This window comes from Leptonychotes weddellii, chromosome 7, assembly GCF_054177405.1.
Source record: "Leptonychotes weddellii isolate Sample4059 chromosome 7, ASM5417740v2, whole genome shotgun sequence".
NCBI classification, from domain to species: domain Eukaryota; kingdom Metazoa; phylum Chordata; class Mammalia; order Carnivora; family Phocidae; genus Leptonychotes; species Leptonychotes weddellii.
In genome coordinates, this window is record NC_138375.1 from 86,507,615 (window position 1) to 86,534,201 (window position 26,587).

The following is a 26,587-nucleotide window of genomic DNA, read 5'->3' on the forward strand; positions in this document are numbered from 1 at the left end:
TGTCAATTGTCTTTTGGTTTTGTTGACTGTTTCTTTTGCTGTGCAAAAGCTTTTCATCTTGATGAAGTCCCAATAGTTCATTTTTGCCCTTGCTTCTCTTGCCTTTGGCGATGTTTCTAGGAAGAAGTTGCTGCGGCTGAGGTCGAAGAGGTTGCTGCCTGTGTTCTCCTTTAGGATTTTGATGGACTCCTGTCTCACATTTAGGTCTTTCAACCAAAACACCATCAGTCTTATCCTGCCCACCCCCATCCTCTGGTAAGCACCATTTTACTCTGTTTTTTTAGGAGTTTGCCTTTTTTAGGTTCCACATATAAGTGATATCATACATAAGTACTTAACTTTCTCTGACTTATTTTGCTTAGAATATCGTGCTCAAGGTCCATCATGTTGTTGCAAATGACAGGATATCCTCCTTTCTCAGGGCTGAACAACATTCCATCATGTATATTTACCACATCTTTTTTATCCTTTCGTCCATTGATGGGCATTCAGGTTGTTTCTGTATCTTGGCCATTGTGAATAATGCTGCGATAACATGGAGGTGCAAGTATCAGGTTGAACTCCTGTTTTCCTTTCCTTTGGGTATATGCCCAGAAGTGGAATTGCTGGATGGTGTGGTAGATCTATTTTTAATTTTTTGAGGAAACTCGATATTGGTTTTCATAGTGATTGGACCAATTGGCCTTCTCACGAACAGTGTTTTACACTGTTCCCTTTTCACGAGATCCTCACCAGCCCTTGTTGTTTCTTGTCTTGATGACAGCCATTCTAACAGGTGTGAGGTGATAGCTCCTTATGGCTTTGATTTGCATTTCCCTGATGCTTGGTGATGTTGCGTATCTTTCCATGTGTCTATTGGCCATTTTGATGTCCTCTTTGGAAAAATGTCTATTTAGTTCTGTCCATTTTAAAATCAGATTTTTTGTTATTGAGTAGTATGATTCTTTATATATATTGAATATTAACCCCTTATGGATGGTTTGCAAAATTTTTCTCTCATTCTGTAGGTTGTCTTTTCATTTAGTTTCTTTTTCTGTGCAGAAGTTTTTGAGATTGATGTAGTTCCATTGCTGACTTTTGCTTTTGCAGTTTGTGCTCTTGGCATATTAAAAAAAAAATCATCGCCAGGGCCCCTGGGTGGCTCAGTTGTTAAGCGTCTGCCTTTGGCTCAGGGTCCTGGGATCGAGCCCCACATTGGGCTCCCTGCTCAGCGGGGAGCCTGCTTCTCCCTCTCCTACTCCCCCTGCTTGTGTTCCCTCTTTCGCTGTGTCTCTGTCAAATAAATAAAATCTTAAAAAAAAAAAAATCACTGCCAAGACCAATGTCAAAAAGCTTTTTCTGTACATTTTTTTCTGGTACTTCTCCATTTTTTTAAAAAAAGATTTATTTATTTTAGAGTGAGAGCGTGTGTGGGGGGGAGAGGGGCAGAAGGAGAGGGGAAGCAGACTCCTTGCTGAGCTCAGAGCCTGTCGTGGGGCTTGATTTCAAGACCCTGAGATCATGACCTGAGCTAAAATCAAGAGTTGGCCCTTGACCAACTGAGGCACCCAGGTGCCCCACTACTTCTCCATTTAAACACGAAGTTTTCTGAAAGTTTCAGGCTTTCTATACCAGTTCCCAAGATATTGAGGAGGGATGACTAGAAATAAGACAAGATAGTGTACCCACCCAGTTGTGTGTTGGTAAGTGTTTGACAATCAGCTCTCTGGTGCCCTGCTTTGTGGTGTTTGCCAATTTCTGTGCTGTAAATATTTCCACCATGGCTAACCTCAAACTATCAACAGCTTGACAACTGGCTCAAAAAATTCCTCAAAACTTAATGGCTGGCTGTCATAAGCTGGTAAGCGCTGGCTTCAGCACATCACTGGATCTATTTGCTCTCTGTATGTAATGACTTTTGTCTTCCCAACAATGTAATAAGCTCCCTAAGGGATGCAATTAGATTCTTGATCTCCAATAGGTTGATGGTACTATCATGGTTATAGACACAAAAGTACCGATTAAGGAGACTTTCCTGTGGATATACTGCTTTCTCAGAGCAATGACACAGCTAATAGCAGGGAGACCTGGGGGTAGGGAGGGCACAGGAAGGCTGGCTCCTCTTTCCACCAGCCTCAGGAAGGCAGTGAAAGAACATGGGAGCCACAGGATGGTTTCGATAAGGAAACCAGGCTCACCGAAAGTCAGATCAAGATACTGTAAGAATTCATCTCAGATTCACATCCAGATCTGACCAACACATCTTCCCCTTAGAGATTAGTGTATTTCCTGTCCAGGATCTGGTATGTACTTCGATGATGAGAATGAAATCTCTCAAGAGGTGGATCTGTGGTTTTCATCACAGACTGGCTAGGAAAGTGCCAAAGACTCAGTAAAAGGGCATTAAAATGACTATAAAGGTCTCACCTAACTGTATTGTTGATAAAGTGAGTGGAAGAGCTCCTAGAGTCCCTAAAGGCACAGGAAATAATAACCTTTCCCTGAGATACAAAAAGTGAGGGAAAAGGGTAAGATCGAAAGAGGATAATCTCTAACCACGTGAACTTGTCTTTCCGAGGTTTTTTGGAATTGGGAAAGATTTATAGATGTAGAACCACAGATTGGAAAAAACCCATGACTGCAACATAGCACAGAAATCCTTGGAGGGCAGCTCCTGGAGCAGAATCCCCCTGGGAGACTAAACAGTGTCAGCAGAGGGAACAGTTGGTAGACAGGCCTGAGTTCTGTCCACTCATTGAAAACCTTGATGTAGGAGAGCCAACGTTCTGCATTACGAGGCAACATCTGTCTCTAGGCTTTACATGTGTAGGTAGATATCTCGAAATCCTCCATATCTCATATTGGTCACGCATATGCCTTTGTATTTTCTGCCTCCTGACATCATGCTCAAATTGTGGTGACTGTGTCTATCCTTCATTTAGGATTTAAGAGACCTCCAGGAATTTTATAAAAAACTTGCCAGGATCTTTGCCTTACAAATGGAGTGGTGAAAAGGCTAGTGTAGAGATGAGGCGCATCTCCGCCCTGCACTGATGTGATGTCATGGATACCATCATAGTTGAAGCGTATGTTGTGAGGAGCTGTTTGAGTTGTAGTAGGGCTTATAGGATCCATCCACACTACTGTCCGTGTTACTTAAGAGGCAGCCAGCCCGCAAACACATACTGGATATTTACTGTAGCCAGGTACAATGCTGGGCATGGGGGAGACAAGGATAGTAAGACAGGGTGCTTTAGCTCAATAAGCTTACATTCCACTAGGGGGAGCCAAATCTATTAAATAAGCGTAACAAGACGCTGAAGGTGCAGGTGTGGACGGTGTGTGGTGTGGGAGAGGGGCGTCAGAAAGGATTGGACAAATTTGCTCCAGGATTGGTCAGGAAAAGTCATGTTTTTGAGGCTCCTTTGCCAGAAGAGGAAGACTGCTGATGGCACTGTTAGACTTTTCTGTGAAGCTAAGCTGGAGTGACCAAAGAGACTCTGGCCTGAGCCTTCTGCCTCATGCACTTGCTCAATCTCACTGACTGACCCCATCTGAGCAAAAAGGATCTCCCTGCAAGATCAACATGCATCCCTCAGAGACCAGCACACACACCATCAAAGCCTGAGCCACACGTAAGCAATGTCTGAATAACGTGCTTTTTAGAAATTCTCTCTTCTTTATTGCCCCATTCGTATAAAAAGTTTGATATATCTGGACTGGTAAAAGAAAGCCACAGTGTATATGAAAATAGTTGTAGGAAGTTAAAAAATATGTTTGGAAAAGCAGTTACGGATTGCTTCCTTGGTTTAATTCTCCAGGCGATCGAAATTCTGGGTTTGAAACTCTTGGAAGTCCTCTGGGATGGTGTCTGCAAACAAAAACAGGCACGAGGGGGTTAGGAAGGCTGTTTCCCCTGGAATTCTGGTCCGGCTTGTGCTGTGCAAGCGTCCTGTAGGGGTCACTGTCAGCCCGAGCAACAGGCCCCAGAAGGCTCCACAGCCATTTTCTACCTCAGGCTGCTTTGCAAATTGTTGGCGTAAAACCCAGGAGTGCTCATTCACAGGCCTAAAGGAAATTAGCAGGCAGAGTGGATTTTGAGTGTGATTATGTTTGAGCCATAAGAAAATAAAGGCTGCCCGTAAATTAAATATGAATTTCTCACTGAACCCCCAAATCCTCAGCCAAGCAGTTAAGTTCTATGGGTCTCAATTTCCTCATCTATCAAATAGGGGGGAAGAAAGATCTATAATTTACTTCAGTTACGCAGAGACAGTTACATTTTAATGAATACGGGGCTTGAGCTTTGGGCTTCTGGGAGGAAAATGTGCTATAAAAACAAGGTGGTATTATTTGATTAATTCTAGTAATAATATTGTATAGTAACAAGAAGGTATGTTACCATTGCAGCGATACTTGAGGTTGGACCAAATGATGTTTTCTTGGGAGAAGCAGAACACGCCAAGCCGGCCTCCACGCATGGTGGTGTCTATGGTGACCCCGGAGTCAGCCACCAACTCGGAGCCTTCATAAAACCGCACTCTGTAGACAACACAGCCCAAGCTGGTCACCATGAAACTCAAACCAAGGTCAAGGTCAGACCCACTTCTTTGCGGTTTCACGATCCATTTTTCACAGGCCTGGACTGTGCTCTAGCTGTTGCCCCTTCCCTACTAGTTTGGGAGCTCCATGCGGCCAGGGACTGTATGTTCATGCCCTCCCATATTCTCTCTCTCCAAAGGCCCAACATGATGTTGGGCACAGAGTCCAACTCGGTGGGTACCTGCTGAGGAGTTAAAGAGAAATCACAGTATGACCCAAGACCAAGACACTTGGTGACCTCACTGTCCTCTGGGTTACCTTGTCTAGACATCATGCTTAAAAACCACTGCTTTTCCTTCAGTCTGAATGACAGACTCTGGTGGAATCTCAGAGTAGTGCTCCCTAAAGCAGGGTTTAGAAATTTGTGGGGACATTTCTGGCTGTTTCTCTGGCATTTCATGACAGAAGCCAGGGATACTGAATGGCTTACAAGGCCCTGGAGAGAAGAAGAAAAACTTGTCTTGCACCCTATATGCTTTTGGAGTGTTCCTCCAGACACTTGCGTAGGTGAAGAGCCCAATTATAATTATCTGGACCTAGAACCGAACTTCCTTTTACTTGTCTACATCAGGTATTTTTTTGCACTGTTTTAATGTATACTGAATTTTCCGGGGTAAACTGAGAAATTACGGAGCACTCTGTTTTGCTTAAAAAGAGCTGTTCTCCCTTTTAGACATTAAGTCACAGGCAGAACAATCTGCATTAGAAGGTCACTGCTTCTATTTCATGTTGTGGTGTCTAAGCATTTGCGTGATTTTGTTATAAATTATTTTTCTATTATAGGTGTTAGGGATCAGATTGTATTTTCTGTGATTTCATTCTGGGACAGAAAAGGAGGCATTAGGCTTCGCAGGACTGAGAACGTGATCGTCTTACTGTGTGACAACAGTACATTGGACTTAATGTCTCACAGAAGAACAAAATGTGAATTAGCGGTCAGGATTTTTTTTCCGGAAGGCTGCCTTCCTGCCCTGGTCAGGAGATAGCAATTGGTACTCCTTCCTCAGTGCATTACGTAAGCCGGCGTCAGTGTTGATCTGCGAGTTTGAGGACCGACGAAGTACGTGGTCTCAATTTCAAGGATTCAGCCGAAGCCGTCCATCGCTACTGAGAATACTTTTTAGTATTTGTTTTTTTAATAGTCCTAGAGGGAAAGGAGGCAGACTGTATGGGCTCACGTGAAGATCAGTTCCTGCCATGTGTGGGAAGACCTGGCAGCCCAGAGCCCAAGAGCTCTAGGCACTGCCTTCATAGCGTTTCTAGTCCAGCAGGGAAGAGACTGTGAGGGACTCACCACAATAAGCCCCATCCAGGGCAGGTGTGGATGGGAGGCTGAGCCACATCTCCCCTCCCACTGGTCAGCATGGCAGAAAGGGGATCCCCAGTTGAGCCCCTCCGTCCTCCAATGCTGAGACCACTCCTTCCCCCCGCCCCCATCTAGAAGGTCCCTCTACCCCCAGCTTGGCCCTAATGTCCAGGTGGTTAGTCTGAGCTTGGGTGTCTCCTTCCCACTTCTTTACTGTGGGCCATGAAGTCCCGGCATGCCCTCGGAGGCCATCCCGGGTCAGGACTGCTCGGGACAGCAAAGGCCTTGTGATGCAGAATGCGGGTGGCCTTGGCTTCAGGTGCAGGTGAGGAGGTAGGTCCTCCACGTACCTGATGTAGCCCACCTGGGGCCTGTGCTGCAGGAACCAGCGGTAGGATACCTTGTCCTTCCAGCCCACGTTCCTCGAGTCCTTCCACAGCAGCCGGACCTGGTCACTGGTGTCCCCGGTGTGCCACAGGGAGTTGCGGAGATGCTCCCCGGGTCCGGTCTTAGACTTAACGGCCTGGAAAGGCCATAGGCAAGGCTTTAGAACAGGATACACAGCCCACCTTTCCTGCTTCCTGGGTCCCTGGGTCCCTGGGTCCCTGGGGTGGTGACTTCATGGTTACAATCTGGCTGCCTTGGATTTAGATAACCCAAAATGCCCTTTCTACTGAGGTGACCCTTAATCCTTGAGTCCTCAGCACTGGCCGATACCCCATTAACCCATTCCCTGTTTTTCCAGCTGTAAATCCAGTGCTCCCCACATCTGTCCCGTGAGTGCTCCGAAGTCTGCCTTTTCTCCCAGCAGGAGGGACAGAGGCAGCGTCTCGGCCCTCCTAGCCAGAGCTGGCCCCAGCTCGGGAACAGATGAGCCAGTTTCCGGCACAGCGCACCTGCTGACGTGCCCCCGGAGCTCCCGCAACTGGTGGTCCCCACTGGGGCTGATGCTCTCCCGGTCAGTCACCCAGAGGTTAGGATGTGGCTTGTACATAGGAATGAAGGCAAGGCCCTGGGTGGGCTCTGGCCTTCCCTGCCCTGAACTCTAGCACAAGCCCCTCAACTTCATAGATGAACTGAATGCCCTATGGGAGAACAGGACCTAAAAGGAGGGTAAAGGGCGCAGAGGGGAGATGTGTGACTGAGACCTGTGGCTACCTTCAGCTGGATGCCGGGCTCGGCGACAGCCCGGAATGGCGTGGCTTGCCAGTATGTCTGCTCTGTCTGCTTCCACATGACCACGTAGAAGCTGGAGCTGTCCTGGTAACCGAAGATGAAGCCGGCATAGTCGTCGTCCGTCTGGGTGTTCACGTGGAAGGTCCCTTCAAAGTCAACTCCGTTAAACGCCGTGTACCCTGGAGGGATCGGAAGCGGATCAGAGAAGTGGGCCAGCCACGTGAGTAGCTGCAAAGACTGGATTCTAGCCACATGGTGTGGAGGCCCTGGACCTACCCACTGCCAGGCCGGGATCGCTGTTCATGGTCTGCACAATTTCCATGCCCTGCAGAGAAAGTTGAAGGAGTTAAGGGCCACCGTAGAGGGTGGAGAAGCCCGAGGAGGCCCAGAGCCTCCGGCGCACTGGGGAGTGGTCAACGTGTTCTGACCTCCACACAAAGACTGCATTATCTGAGCAACTGCTCTACCCTATCATGTGCTCCGGGAAAGCATAGACTTGTGAGGGAAAAAAAAAAAGCGGAATAGAAATAATTTTGCTAGAACTGTAATGAAGGGTCTGTTGAATCAGCTTAATTTTGAGAGAACATACACTTTTTTTTTTTTTTAAGATTTTATTTATTTATTTATTCACGAGAGACAGAGAGAGAGAGAGAGAAGCAGAGGGAGAAACAGGCTCCCCGCTGAGCAGGGAGCCCGATGCGGGACTCGATCCCAGGACCCCGGGATCATGGCCTGAGCCGAAGGCAGACGCTTAACCATCTGAGCCACCCAGGCGCCCGAGAGAACATACACTTCTAATGAATGTGACTTGCTGGGTAAAAAATCCAAGCCTCTCTGTGCCTGCCGTCTGGAGTTTCCCAACAGGGAGGATGTGGGGTAGAGAGCAGGAGCATGGCTCTAGGGCCAGACTGCCTGGGTCCTCATCCCAGCATTCCCAGGCACTCCCTGTGGTGCTCCCATGAGCCAACATTTCAGATGGATGCGGCTCCGTGTCACGTGTAAACTGGGGCTTGTGGCAGTGCTTTGTCAAAGGGCCACTGTGAGGAGTCCGTGCGGTGCGGGACGGCGCACCCTCTCACGGTTACCTGCTTCTCCCAGAAGGGCCTGTGCCGAGAGGCAGAGCTGAGCTGCTGCCAACCACATGGCGCCTACCTGGTTCAGGACCACCCAGTTGGGATCGATCTGGGCGTCCCCTTCAGGGTCCAGGACCACGGTCTGGTAGGCTCTGAAGTCGGTCAGGGTGACCTCTGCATTCTCCGGGCAGACGTCGATCCGATCGATGACCTGGTCCTGGTCGAAGTCTGTCTCGCAGATGTCTCCCACGCCGTCGCCTGAGTGGGGTGCGGGAGGACGAGAGGAGCTGGCTACTGCCCACATGCACCACGGCTTCCTGCCAGAGACAGGGCTGGGCAAGGAGCCGAAGGGAGCCCATGCTCCACCTCCAGGGCGACGGTTTGCAAGTCATGTGGGCAGAGGAGCCCAGAATTAGCCATGGCCGAGGTGGCCCCAGGCCCCACCCTTCAGTCAGTCTTCATGGTGAGTTGGTAAGCCCCACTGTATTTGACCAAAAGAATTTCCTGGGGACAGAGTGGAAGGCAGCCGTTCAAAACTGGCTCTTACAAGAAACGCTGCATGTTCTCTGAGGACACGGGGGTTCACCAACTGGTGGATCTTAAGGCTGCCCTTACATAAGCACATGTCTGTAGCACTTTCTGTAGAACGAATGAAAAACGGAAACTATTGTCGCTGGAGTGTCTCTAAGACCATAATTTCTGCTGATCCTGAGGCTGAATCTGGCTCGTGGTATGTTTTGTGCAGCTGACATGGTATTAACATACTTGAATTAAACACTGCAGAGCCGTGGATGGACATGCCTCACCAACGCGCCATGTCCTCACTACTCTGTCTCATTTCTGGCTTGGTGCATGCTTTTCCTTATCGGCCTGGCCCTCGCAGCCCTCCGAGTTTGTGAGCCCATCTAAGCCATTTGCTGCTGTGCCCTCCTCTCTGTCCTGCTCCTTTTCTGTGACTCCTGGTGGAAAGGAGCAAGCAAGATGGTGGAGCAGCTGCCCAAGCCCTTTGAGCAGGAGCATCCGGCTGCCTCCCTGTCCCATGTGACCTCATCCCAGAGCTCCTCAGAGGCTGCAAAGCAGCCCCTCTCTGAAGAGTTAGAGAACGGTGTCCACCGGCTGTCTACTGTCCACACAAGCCGTCACTGCTCAGAGAAGCCCTGGGAGAGATGTGCCGCTGTGTGCCCGGCCAAAGGGAGCCTGGGGGTCCCATGCAGCCCTGGGCTGAGCCCACTTACTGTTGCTATCCTCCTGGGCTGGGTTGGGGACCAGCCGACAGTTGTCCGGTCCAGGGGGCACCAGGTCCGGGATGCCATCATTGTCATCATCATCATCACACTCGTCACCAAGCCCATCCTTGTCAGTGTCCAGCTGGGCGCTGTTAATGACAGTGGGGCAGTTGTCGGTGCTGTCCTGGTGCCCGTCTCCATCACTGTGGTAGAAAGAAGAGGAGATGTGTGGCACTGGTGAGCAGAGAACAGGGATAAGAGACAGAGTGGGGGTTTGGGAGCTTGTCTTTTGTCAAGCCCCTTTGTCTTCAGACAAGGCTGCCCTCTGGGCCTCAGAGGCCATTCTCCTACTTCCTCATCTTGTTGAAACAAGCAGATCATATCCTACTGAAGAAGATGAAGGCTGATTTCTGATTTTGTGACCAGATGCTCCTATCAGTCCCTGGGGACTATGATCAGTCCCCCTCCCTGCCCAACCCAGAAAATGTACAAGGGGAACAAAGGTTGAAGGGCAGTGAGCCAGGCTGCTCAGTGTGAATCCTGGCTCAGCCGCTTACCAGCATGTGACCCCTCTTTGGCTCAGTGTCCTCATCTGTAAAATGGGCATAACAGAGCCTACCTTGTAGGGTTGTTACAAAGATTAAATGCTTACGTGATGAGAATTTTGCATATTACATTTGAATATATGATAAAGCATTTCTACGTGCTGGCTCCTGGGAAGCCCTACAATGTCTTCTATTCCTCCTCCCATTCCCTGGCCAGCAGACCCAAGAAGGATCAGATGTGAATGCCACAGGGAGAACGGCAGAGAGAAGAGGGCCGCCCCTCCCTGAGAGGGGAGCATGGAGTCTGGGCTCACTCCTGCTCTCAAGCACTTCTCAGAACCCTCATTCTCTCCCCACGTGACAATTCATTTTTTCCAGGCCTAATGGCCACCCGCGGATGAGATTGCCCTGTCCCCAGAGGTTCCCCTGAGTTGATGGAGGCCTCCCACGGCTGCTCTGAATCAGAACGGATACTCCTTTCACCTCACTCCTCCCATGGCCTGTCCCAGGCAAGGGTAGGACAGGGGAGGGAAGTTAGAGACCGGTCCATGCCCTTCCGACCAGATGGGTCCCAGAGAAAATGAGGCCCACCTGGACAAGCAGAAGATGACACGGCTCAAAGAGTGGAATGCCTGTGCCTACAGCAGGGCTGTTTTCTAAATCATACAACTGAGCTATTTCCATTAGCAGCCATTCTATAGCCTTGAACATTTTTATGCAAAAACAAGCAGTTCCTGTCCTCCTCCCCAAGGTTCAAGCTTGTGGGAATTAAAATGGAGCAGAATGAGTCATTTATTTTAGGCAAATATCTAGAGGCTGACTGGGTAGGATATTTTAGAGATTCTTTGGATGGCAGTCTGTGCAAGAGGACCTGCAACAGGGAACATTCTTGATGTCCACCACTTAGGGGGGCTGCAGGGTACCAGTCCCACCTTGCACGCAGAAATGCTGACCCCCTATGGCAGACTCTGTTGCTGACTTGCCTCTCCTCACGTGTGGTAACAGTAACGCAGCCGTGGTTTGCTGCTGGTCACCCGAGGGCCGGCCTTGCGGTGGGAGCTTTACCTACTTTCTCATTCATTTTTACCCGAAGCTGCAAGGGACAATTCATTCTCTCTACTTTGCAGAGGAAGAAATTGAGAGCGCAACTGAAAAGTCCATTGAAGTTCACTTGGCTCACGTGGACTCGGCCTCAAGGACACTGAGCACAAGGACCGAAATGGGGCTTTCTAGGAGCTGTCCTTGCACAGGGCTTGGCTCAAGAACCACTGTCTGTAGGGCACCCTCGGAGAGGAGGTCGGGGAGGGAAGACCTGTTGCTTCCTCCTCTGCCTTCCCGAGTCCATTCCCTCTTGCAGCCCGTCCCGCCGCCTCTCTAAGCCTTCCCGCTGCAGATGAAAGGGGACAGAGCCTTGGACTGCAGGCGCCTCCAGGGCAGAGGTGCGCTTGTCTACGTTCTTGGTGACGTTCCAACAGCATCTGATCCAGCCCTGTATCTTAATATAGGACTACCTCCACGTGGGGCTGGGAGGGTTGACAGAACTCATTTGCCCAGAACACTACCACCAAGTAACGAACACGGAATGAACAAATTCTAAAGACAATGAAATCACAGTGACCCCTCAGCAAACTGACAGCTTTCTATCTTGGGATCGTGGTGAAGCTGTCCTGAGCTGAAAGAATATAATAGTAAGAGAGCTAAACCTATTGAATGCTTCTATGTAAGGGAAACCGTAACATGCACTCTTTGTCAATTAACTCAGTCTTCACAACAGACCTATGAGCTACATGCCACTGTCATCCCCATTTTTCCGGTGAGACTTCTGGGGCACAGAGACCAGTGACTTGCTTAAGGTTAGCTAGTTTGCAAGTGAAGGGGCTGGGATGTGTATCTAGCTGTGTCATCCAGACTCCAGCTCTGAGGCATGATGCTCTACTGCTTCTCCTGTCATTCAGTCTCACTTGATGGAGTGCCTCGTGGCCCCTCCTGACACTGTCACCCGGCTGCTGTCCCCCCAGTAGCTCAATCTCTCTCAATCTATTCAGAGACATCCCAAAGCAAGGTAGCAGCAGAAAGCTCTGAAGTCTAAAATTGTCTCCAAATTCTTCATCTGGCCCGAATGCAGCTGGGAAAATGTGCCCTACCTGTCCTGATTGGTGTCACAGGAGTCCCCAACCAGATCGTTATCCACATCAGACTGCAAAGAGAACAGAACATGGTATTATTTATCCCTGGGCCTTCATGCACAGAATGTTCTGGAGAAGGCAGACCTGGCCCATCATCACTGCATCTCAAGAATTATTTCTCTGGAATTGGGTTGGTGCAGAACTGCAAAAGGACAACACCATATTGGTGTAGGCACAATGCTGAATTGTCAAAAAAGCCTTCCAAAATATCAAGCCACATGGCTGGGCTGCCTACACACCAGATGAGCTGATTGGAGAGGGCGCCGGGGCAGGATGGTGGCAGGTGGAGACGTGGAACTCTGGCATGGGTCGGAGGGGAGCCAGCCACAGGCCTGGGGACAAGGCTAACTGATTTTGCTTTGCTTCTGCAAGTTGGAATTGAGCCAGAATGGGAGTGAGTCACGGAGGGCAACAATGACGCCCCTCTCGCAGGGCTTTAAAAATACATGACACATCCCATCCAATTATCCAGACAGGAAGGAGGAGTGCGAAGGGAAACAACATGTCGCTGACTGAACCGCATCTGAGGCGCCCCTACACAGGCTGTGTAGGGGTTCGGGGACTAAAAGGACACAAGGCTCCCAATGGTTAGCTGCCATGTTGCATGCTCCTCTCAGCAAAAACAACTGGTTTTGGGGGCGCCTGGGTGGCTCAGTCGTTAAGCGTCTGCCTTCGGCTCAGGTCATGATCCCGGGGCCCTGGGATCGAGCCCCTCATCGGGCTCCCTGCTCGGCGGGAAGCCTGCTTCTCCCTCTCCCACTCCCCCTGCTTGTGTTCCCTCTCTCGCTATGTATCTGTCAAATAAATAAATAAAATCTTTAAAACAACAACAACAAAAAAAAACCCCAAAAAAACCACAACTGGTTTTGGTCACTGAATTCCTGCTCCTCGCCTCACGGCAGTGTGCAGCCTGTGAGATCTGCCCAGAAGGCCTCAGCATCCCCATAGCAGTCTTCCTAGAACCTCCAGGCCTGAAGAATGCAGTCCCACCACCTCTGCTCCAGTAGGCATATGGTAACAGCAAGGCGCTGAGCCGGTGTCTTTAAGCACTTGTCATAAAGACTTTTTGCACAGGGGAGCTCAGCCTAGAGTCTAAATACCCCGAATGCTACTCACCTGATTAGGGTTGCTGACATCAGGACAACTGTCACAGGCATCCCCCACACCATCCCCATCCCTGTCCTGTTGGTTACGATTGGGAACTTTTGGGCAGTTGTCCAGAATGTTCTTTACTCCTACAAGAAGGGAAAGCTTCCCTGAGTCAGGTGAACATCGCAGAGAGGTTTAGGACACAGACTTCTAGGTGCTAAGAGATCAAGCGTGTACCCAGGCACATGGGGAGTGACTTGTGTCTGGGCCATCGTCCCAGGGCCACAGTTATCTGCAAGTAACATCAAAGGATGGATTGATTCTGGGAGACTTAAAATGAATGGTCACCTGAGGCCTTTATCCATGGAGTTTTAAGTTGTCCAAGACGTCAAGGGCTATCACTGCAACCAGATGAGGAGGTCATGAGGGTGAGGTGGGCTGACCCGGGAGAGGGACCTTGTGGGGGTGTGAAAAAAGACTGGGACCTGAAGGCGGGGGCGGTGGCGTGCTGGAGCCAGGCCCACCGTGCCCTCTCTTCTCAGCTTTGTCTCATCATGTCCTCTTGCACCAGCAGCTGGTAATCAGTCATGGAGGGAGTGGTATTTCTGTCATGGAAACTGGCAAATGCTACAACTTGGGGCTTTTTTGTTTTGTTGAGCTAGTTTGCCAGCATACCCCTGGATCTGGCCGTCAGTCAGGCTTGCAGAAGATGAGGTCATGTTTTAGGGAGGTGTAGGTATTCTGGAGTGTGTGTGTGTGTGTGTGTGTGTGTGTGTGTGTGTGTGTGTGTGTGTTGGCTGGTTGGGTGGAGGGGAGGGGGTACCTTTCTGGAAAGATTTTCTTTCAAGGCCCTCATGATGTGAAATGTTTTTTAGAAACTACCAGATCCAGTCTATACTTTGATGATAGTCATCTATGTGTTATGGAAGCAATATAGAAACAAGTGTCCTTCGGGGCCCCCCGGGTGGCTCAGTCGGTAAAGCGGCTGACTCTTGATTTCGGCTCAGGTCATGATTTCAGGGTCTTGAGATCAAGCCCTGTGTGGAGCTCAGCAGGGAGTCTCCTTGAGATTCTCTCTCTCTCTCTCCCTCCCCATCCCCTGCATTCTCTCATTCTCTCAAATAAATAAATCTTAAAAAACAAAACAAACACCCAAACGTGTCCTTCACATCCCGAGAGGCTCCAACGCTCAAGCTGTGCTCCAGGGGGTGCCATTCCCACAGCCCACACTCGAAGGCCCCTTCTGTGGAGCCAGGAGCGGGGTAATGCAGCTTCCCTGCCTCCACCTTCTTCCCAGAATAGGCAGGACATGGACACGTCTCCCAGGAGATGCCCGATTGTCTGCAGGAGGAGCCAGACCCAGTTGTAGCCTGCGACCCTGCTTAAGGCCCCCTCATTCCACTCTCCACTTCGAGGACTCGCAGGCATGGAAAGGATGCTGGTGGGGGTGGTGGGGAAAGAGACACTTTCTTTGGGAAGACAGAGGCCCTACAAAGACACAGCCCTGACAAGACACTGCTTGAAGTAATTCCTACAAAATTTCTGGCCATGATGTAGAGTTCCAGAAACACCCAGGATTATTAAATAGGGGAGTGGGTTATGGATCTCCTTCCACAGAAACAGGGGGGCCAGGGGCCCCTGGGTGGCTCAGTGGGCTAAGTATCTGACATCCGGCTCTGTACTGGATGTGGAGCCTGCTTAAGATTCTCTCTCTCCCTCTGTCCTCACCTCTCCCTCTCTAAAAAAGAAGAAACAGGTGGGCCAGACACAGGCCTCGGGGAAACAGTCGGTGTGGGAGGCCTTCCGAGCCAACAATTCTATTTCTGCTCCTAATAGACAACAAGGGCAAAAGGACAAATGAGTCCCAAATAAAAGACAAAGCAAGACAAGCCCACCATCTCCATCCATGTCGTCATCACAGGCATCTCCTTTTCCATCCCTATCAGTGTCTTTCTGGTCATTATTCAGGACATTCCGGCAGTTATCACAGGCGTCCCCAAAGATATCTTTGTCACTGTTCCTTTGGTCCACGTTGTGAGTCAGGACACAGTTATCCTAAAGGATCGGAAGACCAAACATTTACTCAGACTGTCCTGAAGCCCTCCTAGGTCGCTGGTCCCGTGCTGGATGCCGGCCAGCCTCCGCCCCCATGGGCATGCGCAGTCAGCGCTCGGGGTAAAAAGTCGCAATGCCGCGGGATCACCGGCATGGAAATGAACACTTGGGATGACTCATATAAATAGGTGACTTCCCGGGCTTTCTTCCACTATCCCGGGCCCTCCTGATGGAGCAAGTACCTGCTCATTGAGGATCCCGTCTCCATCAGCATCCTCGTCACAAGCATCCCCAATGCCATCTCTGTCTGCATCTTCCTGGCCAGAGTTGGGCACATACTTGCAGTTATCCTGGGGAGAAGAAACAGGGCTCAGAGAAACATCTACATCTGACTCTTTTTCAACTTCATTGATGCATAATTGACAAAACTGTAACATATGTGAAGCATGCGGTGTGATTATTTAACATACATTTATATCGTCAGAGGATTCCCACTGTTAACACGTCCAGCTCCTCACATATCCACCTTTTCTTTTCTGAGAACATTTAAGTTCTGCCCTTTCAGTGAATTTCAGTTAGACAGTACTATCAACAAAAGTCACATGTTATACTTGAGATCCTCAGACCTTATTCATCTGATCCCTGAAAGTCTCTACCCTTTTATCAACTTCTCCCTATTTCCCCCACCCTCATCTACCTCAATCTTACGTCAGAAAGGATTTCCAACCTCAAGACTGACAGCAGCTGCCTGACTTCATTGTGGATGGCTGTTTTGCAAAGTGTGAGATGTAGCTACTTGAAAAATGCCATTTTCAATGGAACCCATAGAATCTCTCCTCCAGAGAAGACAGGGCTCCGGAAAGCCACAGTAGGTGTAGTTTTTCTCCCGTGCGCCCTCTTTACCTTCTTGCAGTTCCTGACGGAGCACGGCAGTTCTTCGTCAGGGTAACTGTCAATGTCCACGTCCTTCCCGCAGATGTAGCCATCACCAGCCCACCCGACGCTGCACTGTGAAGGCAAAGCCCAGCATAGGCTTGAGGAGCTGAGCCTGGGGGTGGGGGTGGGGGTGGGGGGGAGGGCTGACAGGGCCTCTGCTCTGAACCTGTAAATCCTTGCTCTCCTGTGCGCATCCCCAGAGGGAGGGCCCAGAGCAACACAGCGTTGTTGGGTAGGATTCTAAAACTATTATTTTTTTGAATAGTCTAATGAATCAAAAGGTACAAAGAGACATAGAGTGAAAACTCCTTCCCATTCCTGTTCCCTTAGCTCAGGCCATCCATTCTTCTGTATACTCTAAGAGATAACACTATGCACAGACAAGCAAATATACATTCTTTTTCTTCTTTTTTCTTTTGACACAACTGAGAGCACATATATCCACTGTTCTGCACTTTATTTAAAAAAATTAGTATCATACCTTGGAGCTCTTTCCATATCACTCCATGTAGATTCATGCCATTCCTTTTAATGGTCACAGATGCATCATACATAAAGTGGTATGCGTATGCCTCCATGAATTCAACCAGTCCCCTACTGGTGCGTGTCTGGTTTTTAAAACATTTTTTTCTATTGCAACAATGCTACAACAAGGAATTCTAGTACATTTGTCCTTCTGCTCCTGTACTGGTTTCTCAGTGTGGAATTCCTGGTTCAAAAGGTCTTTGTAATTTGGAGTTACTGTTGAAATGTTCTCCATGCGATCGTCTAATTTCCTCTCCCAGCAGAGACAAACGTGTGTGGCTTTTGCGGTACTTTCCTTATCATTCTTGAACTACAGTCCTAGCTCTGAATTTAACAGTCTTCTAGACCAGTTCCCACCAAAAAAAATAACCTTCCAAGGTGCTTTACCTCTATTCATGCTCTTTTAACAAAAAGATTCCCCCAGGTGCAGTGTTGGGTCCACATGTTCTCTTTGCCTCTGGAAAAGTCTGCCCAAGTATCCTGCCACCACCAGCCACTGACTTCACGGCAAGAATAATAGGCAGTAACAGTTAACCTATATCAGACTGTATAACCATTGTCTCCAATCCATCAATGATGCTGCAAGGTCACTATTATCCCACTGTACCAGAGACAACTAGGCTCTTGAGCAAGGATCACTGGCAAACCAGAGAGAAAAGAAATGATTCCCTACGTGGTGCCCTGGGCATGAGGTGGGACCTGGGAGCCCAGGACCAGGATAGGCACCTGCGGCAGGGGGCGGGGGGGGGGTGTGTGCAGGCAGGACAGCAGGAACACAGAGGAAGAGGACTGGGAAAGAGGACAGAACCAGAAATGCAGGGAGGGGGCAGGGAGTCTGAGGAACAGAAGCAGGGCCAAGGGAAAAGAAACTTTCCATGAATAAACGTTAAATTTCCTGGCCTTGCTAATCAAAATAAGGTGATTGAAGACCAGTGACTTCCTAAGCAGCAGCCTGCCTGTTCTCAATCATCCAGGCTCTCCTTCTGCAACCAGAGATTTAGAAGGCAGGAGGCCAAAGACGCCCCTCCCGTAAGGGCCCCTATTTCCGCTGCATTGCTTTGGCGGGCCTTCAGAAGGCCTGGAAAGCTCAGCCGTGGGGTATGGTCCTTGACTCATTTTAATGAAGAAAAAATTTCCTCTAGGAACAAATACATTTTTAATGAGCCATTTTCTGGCAGATTATTTTAGTAGTCACACCAAGTATATTAATCCTTTCCCATCTGTCGTTATGCCTTATTACAAATTCAAAAACATATTAAGAGCCCCATCACCCACCATCCCAGGGAAGTCATTAATTTGTTCACAGCAAATTAGGATTTACACCATAGATTTGCCCTCGCCTCTCAATGGTAACAAACATGCCCAGGCAACAGGAATTAGGAAAGTTGTGGGGTTTTCCTGTCTGACCCAGCTTGCTCCTTCGTCAGGACCTTGTTATGGACTATGTGTGTTGCCAGAGAGAACGGATGCTATTATTACATTTCTTCCTTTCACTCCGTCCTAATTCATGTCGTTTTCCCTATTTGAAAAGCGAAATGCTCACTATATAAAGTTTTGCGAGCCTAACGTTGAAGAAGTCTAAGTTTGAGGTAGAAAGAAGGATCAAGTGATCACTGTGAACCTGCAAATCCCAGAATCGAAAGGGCCCCTGCCGAGGGCCTGGCTTAGTGGGAAGGAAGGAGAGGATGAGCAGCTGAGTGGCGGCTGCCTCAGCACCTAGAAGCCCTGAGGCCTCTGGAACCTGGGATTTGGGAGTGGATGGCAGGCCTGGGCCGCCTTCTTCACCTGCGGCCCACCACACCCCCGCCTGGCATGAGACCGGTGTCAGCCCAGGACCGTCCCGTTCTCTTGCCCCGCTGCCTCCTCCCCAGATCGGCTGCAGGGCTGGGAACTAGAGAGGAAGAAGAGTGCCCGTCCACTGAGCTGTTCCTGAATCCGGGTGTAGATGGACATGGAATAGTGCCGTGCGCCCCTTCCTGCTCACTGAGGGGAGACAGGGGCCCTCAGAGAGTGTCTGACAGCTTACCACTTCGCTGCCACCTGCTTCCTGCAGTATGAGGCCAGGTTCTGAGGACCGCTAGAAAGGACAGCGGCATGCTCCTAAGTTACACAAGCAAATAGGGGGGTAGACGGAGGGAGGGAAGGAGGCTCCTTCCCTTCTTGCTGTTTACTTCTTGGCCCTTTGCAGAGGGTGCCCAGGGGCGCGGGGCTCCACTGCTGACGTGCCCAAGGGTATGGTGTCGGACCCCCGGCAAGAGGAGAGAAAAGGCAGCTGATGTGAGATGGACTTGAGAGTGCTCTCCGGGAGCACAGCGAACCCTGTTATACTATTGCCTTCTGTTTATCTCCACGGGAATGTTTTCATTTTTCTTTTGCTTCACTACTGGGAAGTAGAACCCGAGGAGGGGAGGTATTTAAAACGGAAGAGAAAAACGTGGTAAAGCAGGTGACAAACAACTCACCACACATGTCACATCCCCCTGCCTCTCCTCGATGCACTGCGCGTTCACACTGCAGGGATTCAGCTCAGGATTTCTGCAGCTTCTTTCGGTTTTACATCCCCTTGTCTGATCACCCGTGTACCCGGGTTTGCAGGGCCCACAGCGGTAAGAGCCCTGCAAGGAGTAAAGATCAGCCGGTGAGCCGGGGGCTCCGAACTGGGAGCAAAGCTACCGCGATCGTGTTTATTTTCACATGTACTCGATGATGCTGAGAGGACGTGACACTCGGGGCTGCCTCTCCGAGTACGTGTCCATCTTATAAGACTGTGGAGTACGGAGGAAGACACCACCAGCCTGGAGGCTGCCGCAAGCCACGAAGACATGAGGGAAGAAGGCTGGAACGAACCCCTGACACTGGCCTGTAGCTCCAGTGTGAGGACATGAGGGGAAAGGGCCGATGGTGCCAGTGAAGCCCTGGGAGGCAGAGTGAGAATTTATTCTGGGGACAAGGGAGGGGGTTTGAGTGAAAAGCTGGTAAGGGGAAGAAAAAGGTTTTTTTTTTTTTTTTTTTTTAAAGATTTTATTCATTTATTTGACAGAGAGAGACACAGCGAGAGAGGGAACACAAGCAGGGGGAGTGGAGGAGGGAGAAGCAGGCTTCCCGCTGAGCAGGGAGCCCGATGCGGGGCTCGATCCCAGGACCCTGGGATCATGACTCGAGCCGAAGGCAGGCGCTTAACGACTGAGCCACCCAGGCACCCCAGAAAAAGGTTTTTTTTAACCATTCTTTGGCTTTTTTACAATTGAGTGACAGAGAACAGGTGTACAGAGAAATGTCAACGGCCTTGCCCTGAGAATTCTCGATGAGCGAGGCAGCAACGGGGGCAGCCCAGCAAATGAGCAGTCAGCTCCACGGCAACGGCGCTGCGAGGGCCAGCCACGACTCTCTGTTTTTTTTAAACAGCTTGACTGAGGTCAAATTCACATTTCGTGAAAGACAGCCGTGTAAAGCCTACAGTTCAATGATTCTGGTCACTAGCAACCTCCTACTTGCCACATCCTAAGGATGCTCTTCGGTGGTCTTTCTTGATCTATCAGCCTCACTGGACTGCTCCGTGGGGCCAGTTCTCGCCTCTTCTCTGCTCCTGCCCTTTTGCCTCTGCCCCTTCTTGAGGTTCTCTGGAGTTCCACTTTCTAGAAAGTTCCACTGTCTAGTTTCCTTCCCCCAGGGTGGCATTAGTGATTCCTGTTAGGTCGGTGTCTCCCAAATCTGTATCTGCTCACAAGGGGAGACAGCCCTGGGGAGAAGCAAAGAAGCAACAATCCCCGCCCGCTCCGAGACAGCAGAGTGTGTGGATGAGAACACAGGCTCCGCAGCCAGATGGAAGCCTTAGGGGATGAGTGGTCTGGGCCCCATTACTTTTCTGTAGCCCATTGTCTTCAAATGATTTATAGTGCCTAGTGACAAAGTGATTGAGAGGATTCAGATAAGTGCCCTGTTATTTATAAAATATTTTTACATTCAAGACAACTAGGAACCTAGAGATGGAATAACTTTCCCAGGGACATCAAGTTGGAGGCCCCCATTCCATCATGGAATCAGTGGCTCTCTTGTGGACGGTTTAGTGGGCCACGCCTCTATGTTGCAATCAGTGGACAAGAACTTTCAGAAATAAAACTGCACTAAATATTTACATTTCAGACGCCCCCCCCCCCCCACCAAGGGCTAAGCATTTTAATACAAATGACTTTTGAAAAGATTTCTAAAAATAATGAATACTCTTTGGGGATTGTGTCATCACCAATAAAATGCATATTCTGAACCACATAAACCCAGAAGCTCTTCACATTTTTAAAATACAAGAACAGGGGCACCTGGGTGGCTCAGTCGTTAAGCGTCTGCCTTCGGCTCAGGTCATGATCCCAGGGTCCTGGGATCGAGCCCCGCGTCAGGCTCCCTGTTCGGCGGGAAGCCTGCTTCTCCCTCTCCCACTCCCCCTGCTTGTGTTCCCTCTCTCGCTGTGTCTCTCTCTGTCAAATAAATAAATAAAATCTTTAAAAAAAATAAAAAATAAAAATAAAATACAAGAACAATGTTTTATTCATATTTTTCTGAAAGCCCAACATGGCAACTTTGATTAAAGTCTGGCACTTAAAAAATTTTTCTTATATAAAAATTACTTATAAAATTACTCTTACATGGAAAATTATTTTTCAACATAAACTTTTATCTTCATTTGCCAATCAAATATATTGTGCCCATCTGTTGTTCTATGTGTGTTTTGGGGTTATGATTCATAAACACACACTTGTTTTAATCGCTGGTCTGCTTGGATAACATCATCCATGAAAAGTACTTACCAAAGTGTTAATACAGATAGAATTGAGAACACAGGCTCCATTTCGACACTCATCAATGTCAGTGCAGATCTAGTGCAGAAAAGTTTAAAGAGATACTCTGTTTAAGCAGAAATGCAAATAAATTTTGCTTTGCTAGCTTTGTGTGAATTTCAGATTCAGTGTTAATAGGAACGTCACTTTAGCCACCTCCTTGTGTTTGGACCTGTCTGGACTTAACCTAATTTCAAGTGATAGCTGCAGACTTGGTATTTCAAGTTGTTCAGAAAACACAACTGGTATGGTTAATCTGTTCTACAAACTTTTTACTCAGGAAGATTCTTCTCTATCCTGCTTGGTACTCCATGTACTTCTGCCTGAGGATTCCTAGCTTGCTTCAATTCTGGAGAATTCTCAGCTTCCCTCTGCTCTTACTCTCTCAATTCTTTCTTTGGAACTACAATTAAGCACTTATTAGACTTTCTCATTCATCTCTTCTTTTGACTCTTAACCTCTTGTTCATATTTTCCAGATCTCTACTTCTCTGTGCTGCATTCTGGATGATTTCCTTAGATCCACTTTCCATTTTATACATTCTCTGATAGCTGTCTTACCCAGCTAATGGGTTTTATGGGTTTTTGTTAGTTGGTTGGTTGGTTGGTTTTAAGTAGGCTCCGTGCCCAGTGTGGAGCCCAACACAGGCCTTGAACTCATGACCCTGAGATGAACACCTGAGCTGAGATCAAGAGTCAGATGCTTAACCAAGTGAAGCACCCAGATGTGCCCCCCCGCCAATCTATTGAGTTTTTAATGTCAATGATTACATTTTTCATTGAAGAAACTTGACTATTTTTCAGAGTTGCCTTTTTTTTCACATTGCCCTATTTTTTAGTTATGGTATCTATTCCTTCCTTTTTCTCTTTATCCTTTTGAATTGCTTTGATTGTATCATGTTTCCTCATGGTAGCTTCTTCATGTAAATCACCATTTTTATTTATGAACCTATCTGTAGTGGCTCTGTTTTCGCATGTTCCACTGGCACTGAGTTTCAGAGTCTCTTCACAAGTGGTATGGCTTTGACATTAGCCAGGACCCTAGGGATTTTACTGCTCCAGGGATAATTTTTCTGTTAATTTTCTGGTTTGTATTCCCCATTATATGTGTAACATAGATTTGAAGCTCATAACAGTATGCGGTACAAACTTGGAGCTTTGATTTGTTGTGGGCAATTTTCCTTTTTGTCAACCATGTCTCAGAGATGACATCCAGCTTCCTTGTCGCTTGTGGGGGCTAGTAGTTTTCTCATCTCCTTTTAATGGGTAGGGTAGCTCTTTGAGACCCGTGTCTTTCTGAAGGGGTGTTATGTCTTTCTCAACGTCCACATAGATGCTGAAACCCTGGCTCCCCACTCCAAGGGCCTACACCCTGCTCCCACCTCCCATGAGCATGAATTTGTTAAGCTGTAGCAAGTGGCTTCCTTCTACTTCCGTTCAGTCTACCATATTGTTGGAAATCTTACTAGCTCACATAAAGCACTGACTATTTCATTCTGTCTATTTTCCCTGGTTTAGTCTTGGAGATTTTGTCTTTAGAAGAGAGGAAGAAAAACTCTGGGTCATTACTCTAATGGCTTCTTGTCACTCCTATGTGTCCAGCTTGCCCCCTTTTTATAGTCTAAAAAAAATGATGCCCTCTAGAATCCTTTGATAGGCAGCTAGAAAATAATGAACTCCTGTCCTTCTTCAAACCTAATAATTTCCCTAAGGTAGTAAAATATATTTATAGACCAACCATTTTTAAGGGCTGAAAACATCAAAAAGAATTTCACAGCCAGTCAAATAATGGCCAGGATATAGTAGAATATTTGGAAACAAATGGAGACTGTCACAAAGTGCTCAAGTGCTTTACGGCAATTTATAGCTTATATAAGAAGAAGGGGGGTTTCCTCAGGGGATTATTTCTACTCTTGAAATCCTCTCATCTCTGAACTAGCTTCTTATCAGCAACAGTGACTCTATAAACGTGACCTAATTTTCAAAGCTTTTATTTGTTTCCCTGATTCTCAAGTTATTCTGTGGGACAAAATGTTCAATGGCTAACAGAAGAGACTTGAAATCACACCACATATTTAATATTACCCCACTCACTGTTTTCCTAGCGACACTCTATTATCCTGATTTAACAGCTTCCTTCCTACCAGACATCATGAACATACACGCTCAGAAAGGAGTCGGAAAGTGTCCTCATTTGCCCACTGTGCACTGTGACATTCCATGTGGCACTTGGCAGTTCAAAGAGAAAGAGGTGGGAAAAAAACCCAAAGTTTTTCTGTTTGTAATTCAGATTAAAAAAAAAAAAAATGAATAGAAAGACCATCACTTCAGCCCACCTGCTTGTTTGACTTGGCAAAACTGATGCCGACACCCTGTACCACGGGCCCGGTGAAGCCCACTGGGCAGGCCTCACATCGGAAGCCAGGAGCCAAGTTCACACAGCGCACGCCTGGGTAGCAGGGATGGTATTTGCACTGGGAAGGAAAAACAAACAAACAAACAAACCCCAAAGTCTATAGCTACACAGGGAAAACACAAACTTTCATTCATCTATTCAGACATGCTTATTTACTTAACTACCCTAGACACACGCAGTATGGGGTTGCCTTTTAGTGGGCTTTGCTGTATCACAGAATAATGGCATGGCCAAGTGAAAAGGTCCTTCATGATCACCAGTCTACCTCCCCATGTCAATTCCCTGATATTCTACCTTGTAATGTAAAAATCACCATGAGGGGGATGGGGGGATGGGTTAGCCTGGTGATGGGTATTAAAGAGGGCATGTACTACATGGAGCACTGGGTGTTATATGCAAACAATGAATCATGGAACATTACATCAAAAACTAATGATGTAATGTATGGTGATTAACATAAAAAAAAAAAAAAACCCCACCATGAAAGGACAGTGCTCCTGGACCACTTGTCAGCTGGCTGTTAGATTAATCCAAACACACTGCTGAACCAACTTCTCAAATGAAGAGATCCAGAGAAGACAAAGCCAGGGTACTTGTGTTTTTGGTAAGATGTGGTCTATCAATCAGGGTCTGTGCCTCCTTTCATGCCCTGTCAAGGCCACGGCTCTTCCAAAGCTCTTGGAGTCTAAGAGACTGGTTCTTTTTTTTTTTTTTTTAACCACTTCAACTAATGTAAAAAACATGACCACTTCCTGCACTTTCAAAAGGAGGAAAATTCCAGCTCACAGACAGAAACCAGATGCCGTTCTGTGAAACATGCATGATGATTCTGCAATTGAGGGATCACTACAGACCAACTTAATTGCTTACTACCCTCCCCTGGCCTGGTGGGAAGGGAAAGGCGTATTTCTGATGGTAGCCTTGCTACCTACGTGAACACTGCTTTGGGACTGGACTACCGACTGGCTAACCACGCCCTCGAGTCAGTCTCCTGCGGAGGCTTTGCAAGCCGGCCAAACAGCCTGTACTCGCTGTATGTGTCTCTCTGGCTCCATCCTTCAGCACTTTCGATTACTCACAACTTATAGGACCTCCTCAACAGGGCTTGTCGGTTTGAGAGTCCCCTCTGCATTTCTAATTTAGGAAGGCTGAAGAAATTAGTTGCAAGCCCTGAAATACACCCTAACACAGATCTTCCTCCTCCCACATATGTAGAAGTGTAGAAAAATCAAAACTGTAATGTTGACTGCATACGAGAAGTCATCAATGTTGGAGTACAAATGTCAGCACGGTAGCAACATGGCCCAGGGGAGCAGCTGGAGACATGGAGAGAAGATACGATGAACGTAGCCACAATGGCGTGTCATGCCTCCTTCGTCCCCCTGCTCACGGTCGCTTGTGGTCTCTAAGGGTTCATGAGGGTGTAGTTTTTATGTCACCCGGAGAACACCCCAAGTCATCCCTTAGTCATCCACCTGGCTGTAGGGTGTCCAAGATACTTAGGGAGCCTCTACCCCATCAAGCTGAACTTTTACCTCATCAATATCGGAACAGGTGATCCCATTTCCTGTGTAGCCGTCGGGGCAGGGCCCACATTGGAAGCCATCTCTGGTGTCCGTACACCGGACGCCACGGAAACATGAGTTGGAATCACAACGGCGCACTGGGGGTGTCGGGGGGGCTGGGGGTGCTGGGGGCACCAGTGTGTTTGGGGTTGGGGACTGAAAGCTGAGTGGACCTAGAGAAAAACAATAATCCACAGACTTAGTGACCACCAGAAAAACAGAGCTGATACAAAATGAAATTTGGCTTCCCAACGAGCTCTCCCTTCTCCAACTGTGCCAAATGTCCAGAAACCACAGTCAATGTAGCCTCACCCCAGGCCCTTCATCCATCCTCACGTGCCCATACAACTCAGAATGAAGCTGTTATTGGAACAGCACTTACCGCAAGCCTGGCACTCAGCTATGGTGTTTCGCAAAAATGAGGTTTCCTTGACCTTTAGAAACAGGAAGGGAAAAACAAGATGGAAAAGGAGGATCTAATACGTAATCCAGGAATGAAAGAATTCATGTGTAGCAATCTAGTAAACACTTTTTTTTTTTTAAAGATTTTATTTATTTATTCATTAGAGACAGAGAGAGAGAGGCAGAGGGAGAAGCAGGCTCCCAAGGAGCAGGGAGCCTGATGTGGGACTCGATCCCAGGAGCCTGAGATCATGACCTGAGCCGAAGGCAGACGCTTAGCCATCTGAGCCACCCAGGCGCCCTAGTAAACACTTCTTAAGGGAGTACTCAGGTAGCCCTTGAAGGCTCCCTCTCTGCTCAGAGCCATGGTGTGTTTCTCACACACCTATCCCCCATTTCCAGAGCCCTAAGAGACCTCCAGGGTGGTGGGTGCACGGGGCCACGGAGGTCTGCCCCCTCGTCCGCCTCCCCGCCTCTGCAGTTCCACTAGCTCGTACAATGAGTTGCTCTGGCAGGACTACGGTTTTCTGATGCTTCGTCCTCATCATTACCTGCTGTCTCAGAAGATCCTTCACCTCTCCCAGCAGCTGGTTTAGTTGCGTCATTTGCCCCAAGAACTGCCGATTAAAGTCTCCTGTAGCAATAATAAAAGACAAGGAGCATTCAGCCATGAAC

The 26,587-nt window shown here is 48.3% G+C and overlaps 1 protein-coding gene across 1 annotated transcript in view; it reads right to left on the reverse strand.

Annotated features, from left to right (window-relative positions):
• Window positions 1–3,638: 3,638 nt before the first annotated feature.
• The window catches only part of THBS4 (thrombospondin 4), a 44,261-nt gene continuing 21,312 nt past the window's right edge, over window positions 3,639–26,587 (reverse strand). Inside the window, exons 5-22 of the mRNA XM_081826673.1 lie at window positions 26,464–26,546; window positions 25,893–25,944; window positions 25,481–25,683; window positions 23,866–24,003; window positions 21,501–21,569; window positions 19,161–19,313; window positions 16,141–16,245; window positions 15,480–15,587; window positions 15,078–15,237; window positions 13,210–13,328; window positions 12,052–12,104; window positions 9,372–9,565; window positions 8,216–8,394; window positions 7,340–7,388; window positions 7,046–7,242; window positions 6,238–6,410; window positions 4,382–4,521; window positions 3,639–3,850 (exon numbers count right to left, since the gene is read on the reverse strand). Of these exons, the coding sequence (XP_081682799.1) occupies window positions 3,789–3,850; window positions 4,382–4,521; window positions 6,238–6,410; window positions 7,046–7,242; window positions 7,340–7,388; window positions 8,216–8,394; window positions 9,372–9,565; window positions 12,052–12,104; window positions 13,210–13,328; window positions 15,078–15,237; window positions 15,480–15,587; window positions 16,141–16,245; window positions 19,161–19,313; window positions 21,501–21,569; window positions 23,866–24,003; window positions 25,481–25,683; window positions 25,893–25,944; window positions 26,464–26,546 (2,237 nt within the window). The 3' untranslated portion in view covers window positions 3,639–3,788. The remainder of the gene's footprint in view (window positions 3,851–4,381; window positions 4,522–6,237; window positions 6,411–7,045; window positions 7,243–7,339; window positions 7,389–8,215; window positions 8,395–9,371; window positions 9,566–12,051; window positions 12,105–13,209; window positions 13,329–15,077; window positions 15,238–15,479; window positions 15,588–16,140; window positions 16,246–19,160; window positions 19,314–21,500; window positions 21,570–23,865; window positions 24,004–25,480; window positions 25,684–25,892; window positions 25,945–26,463; window positions 26,547–26,587) is intronic.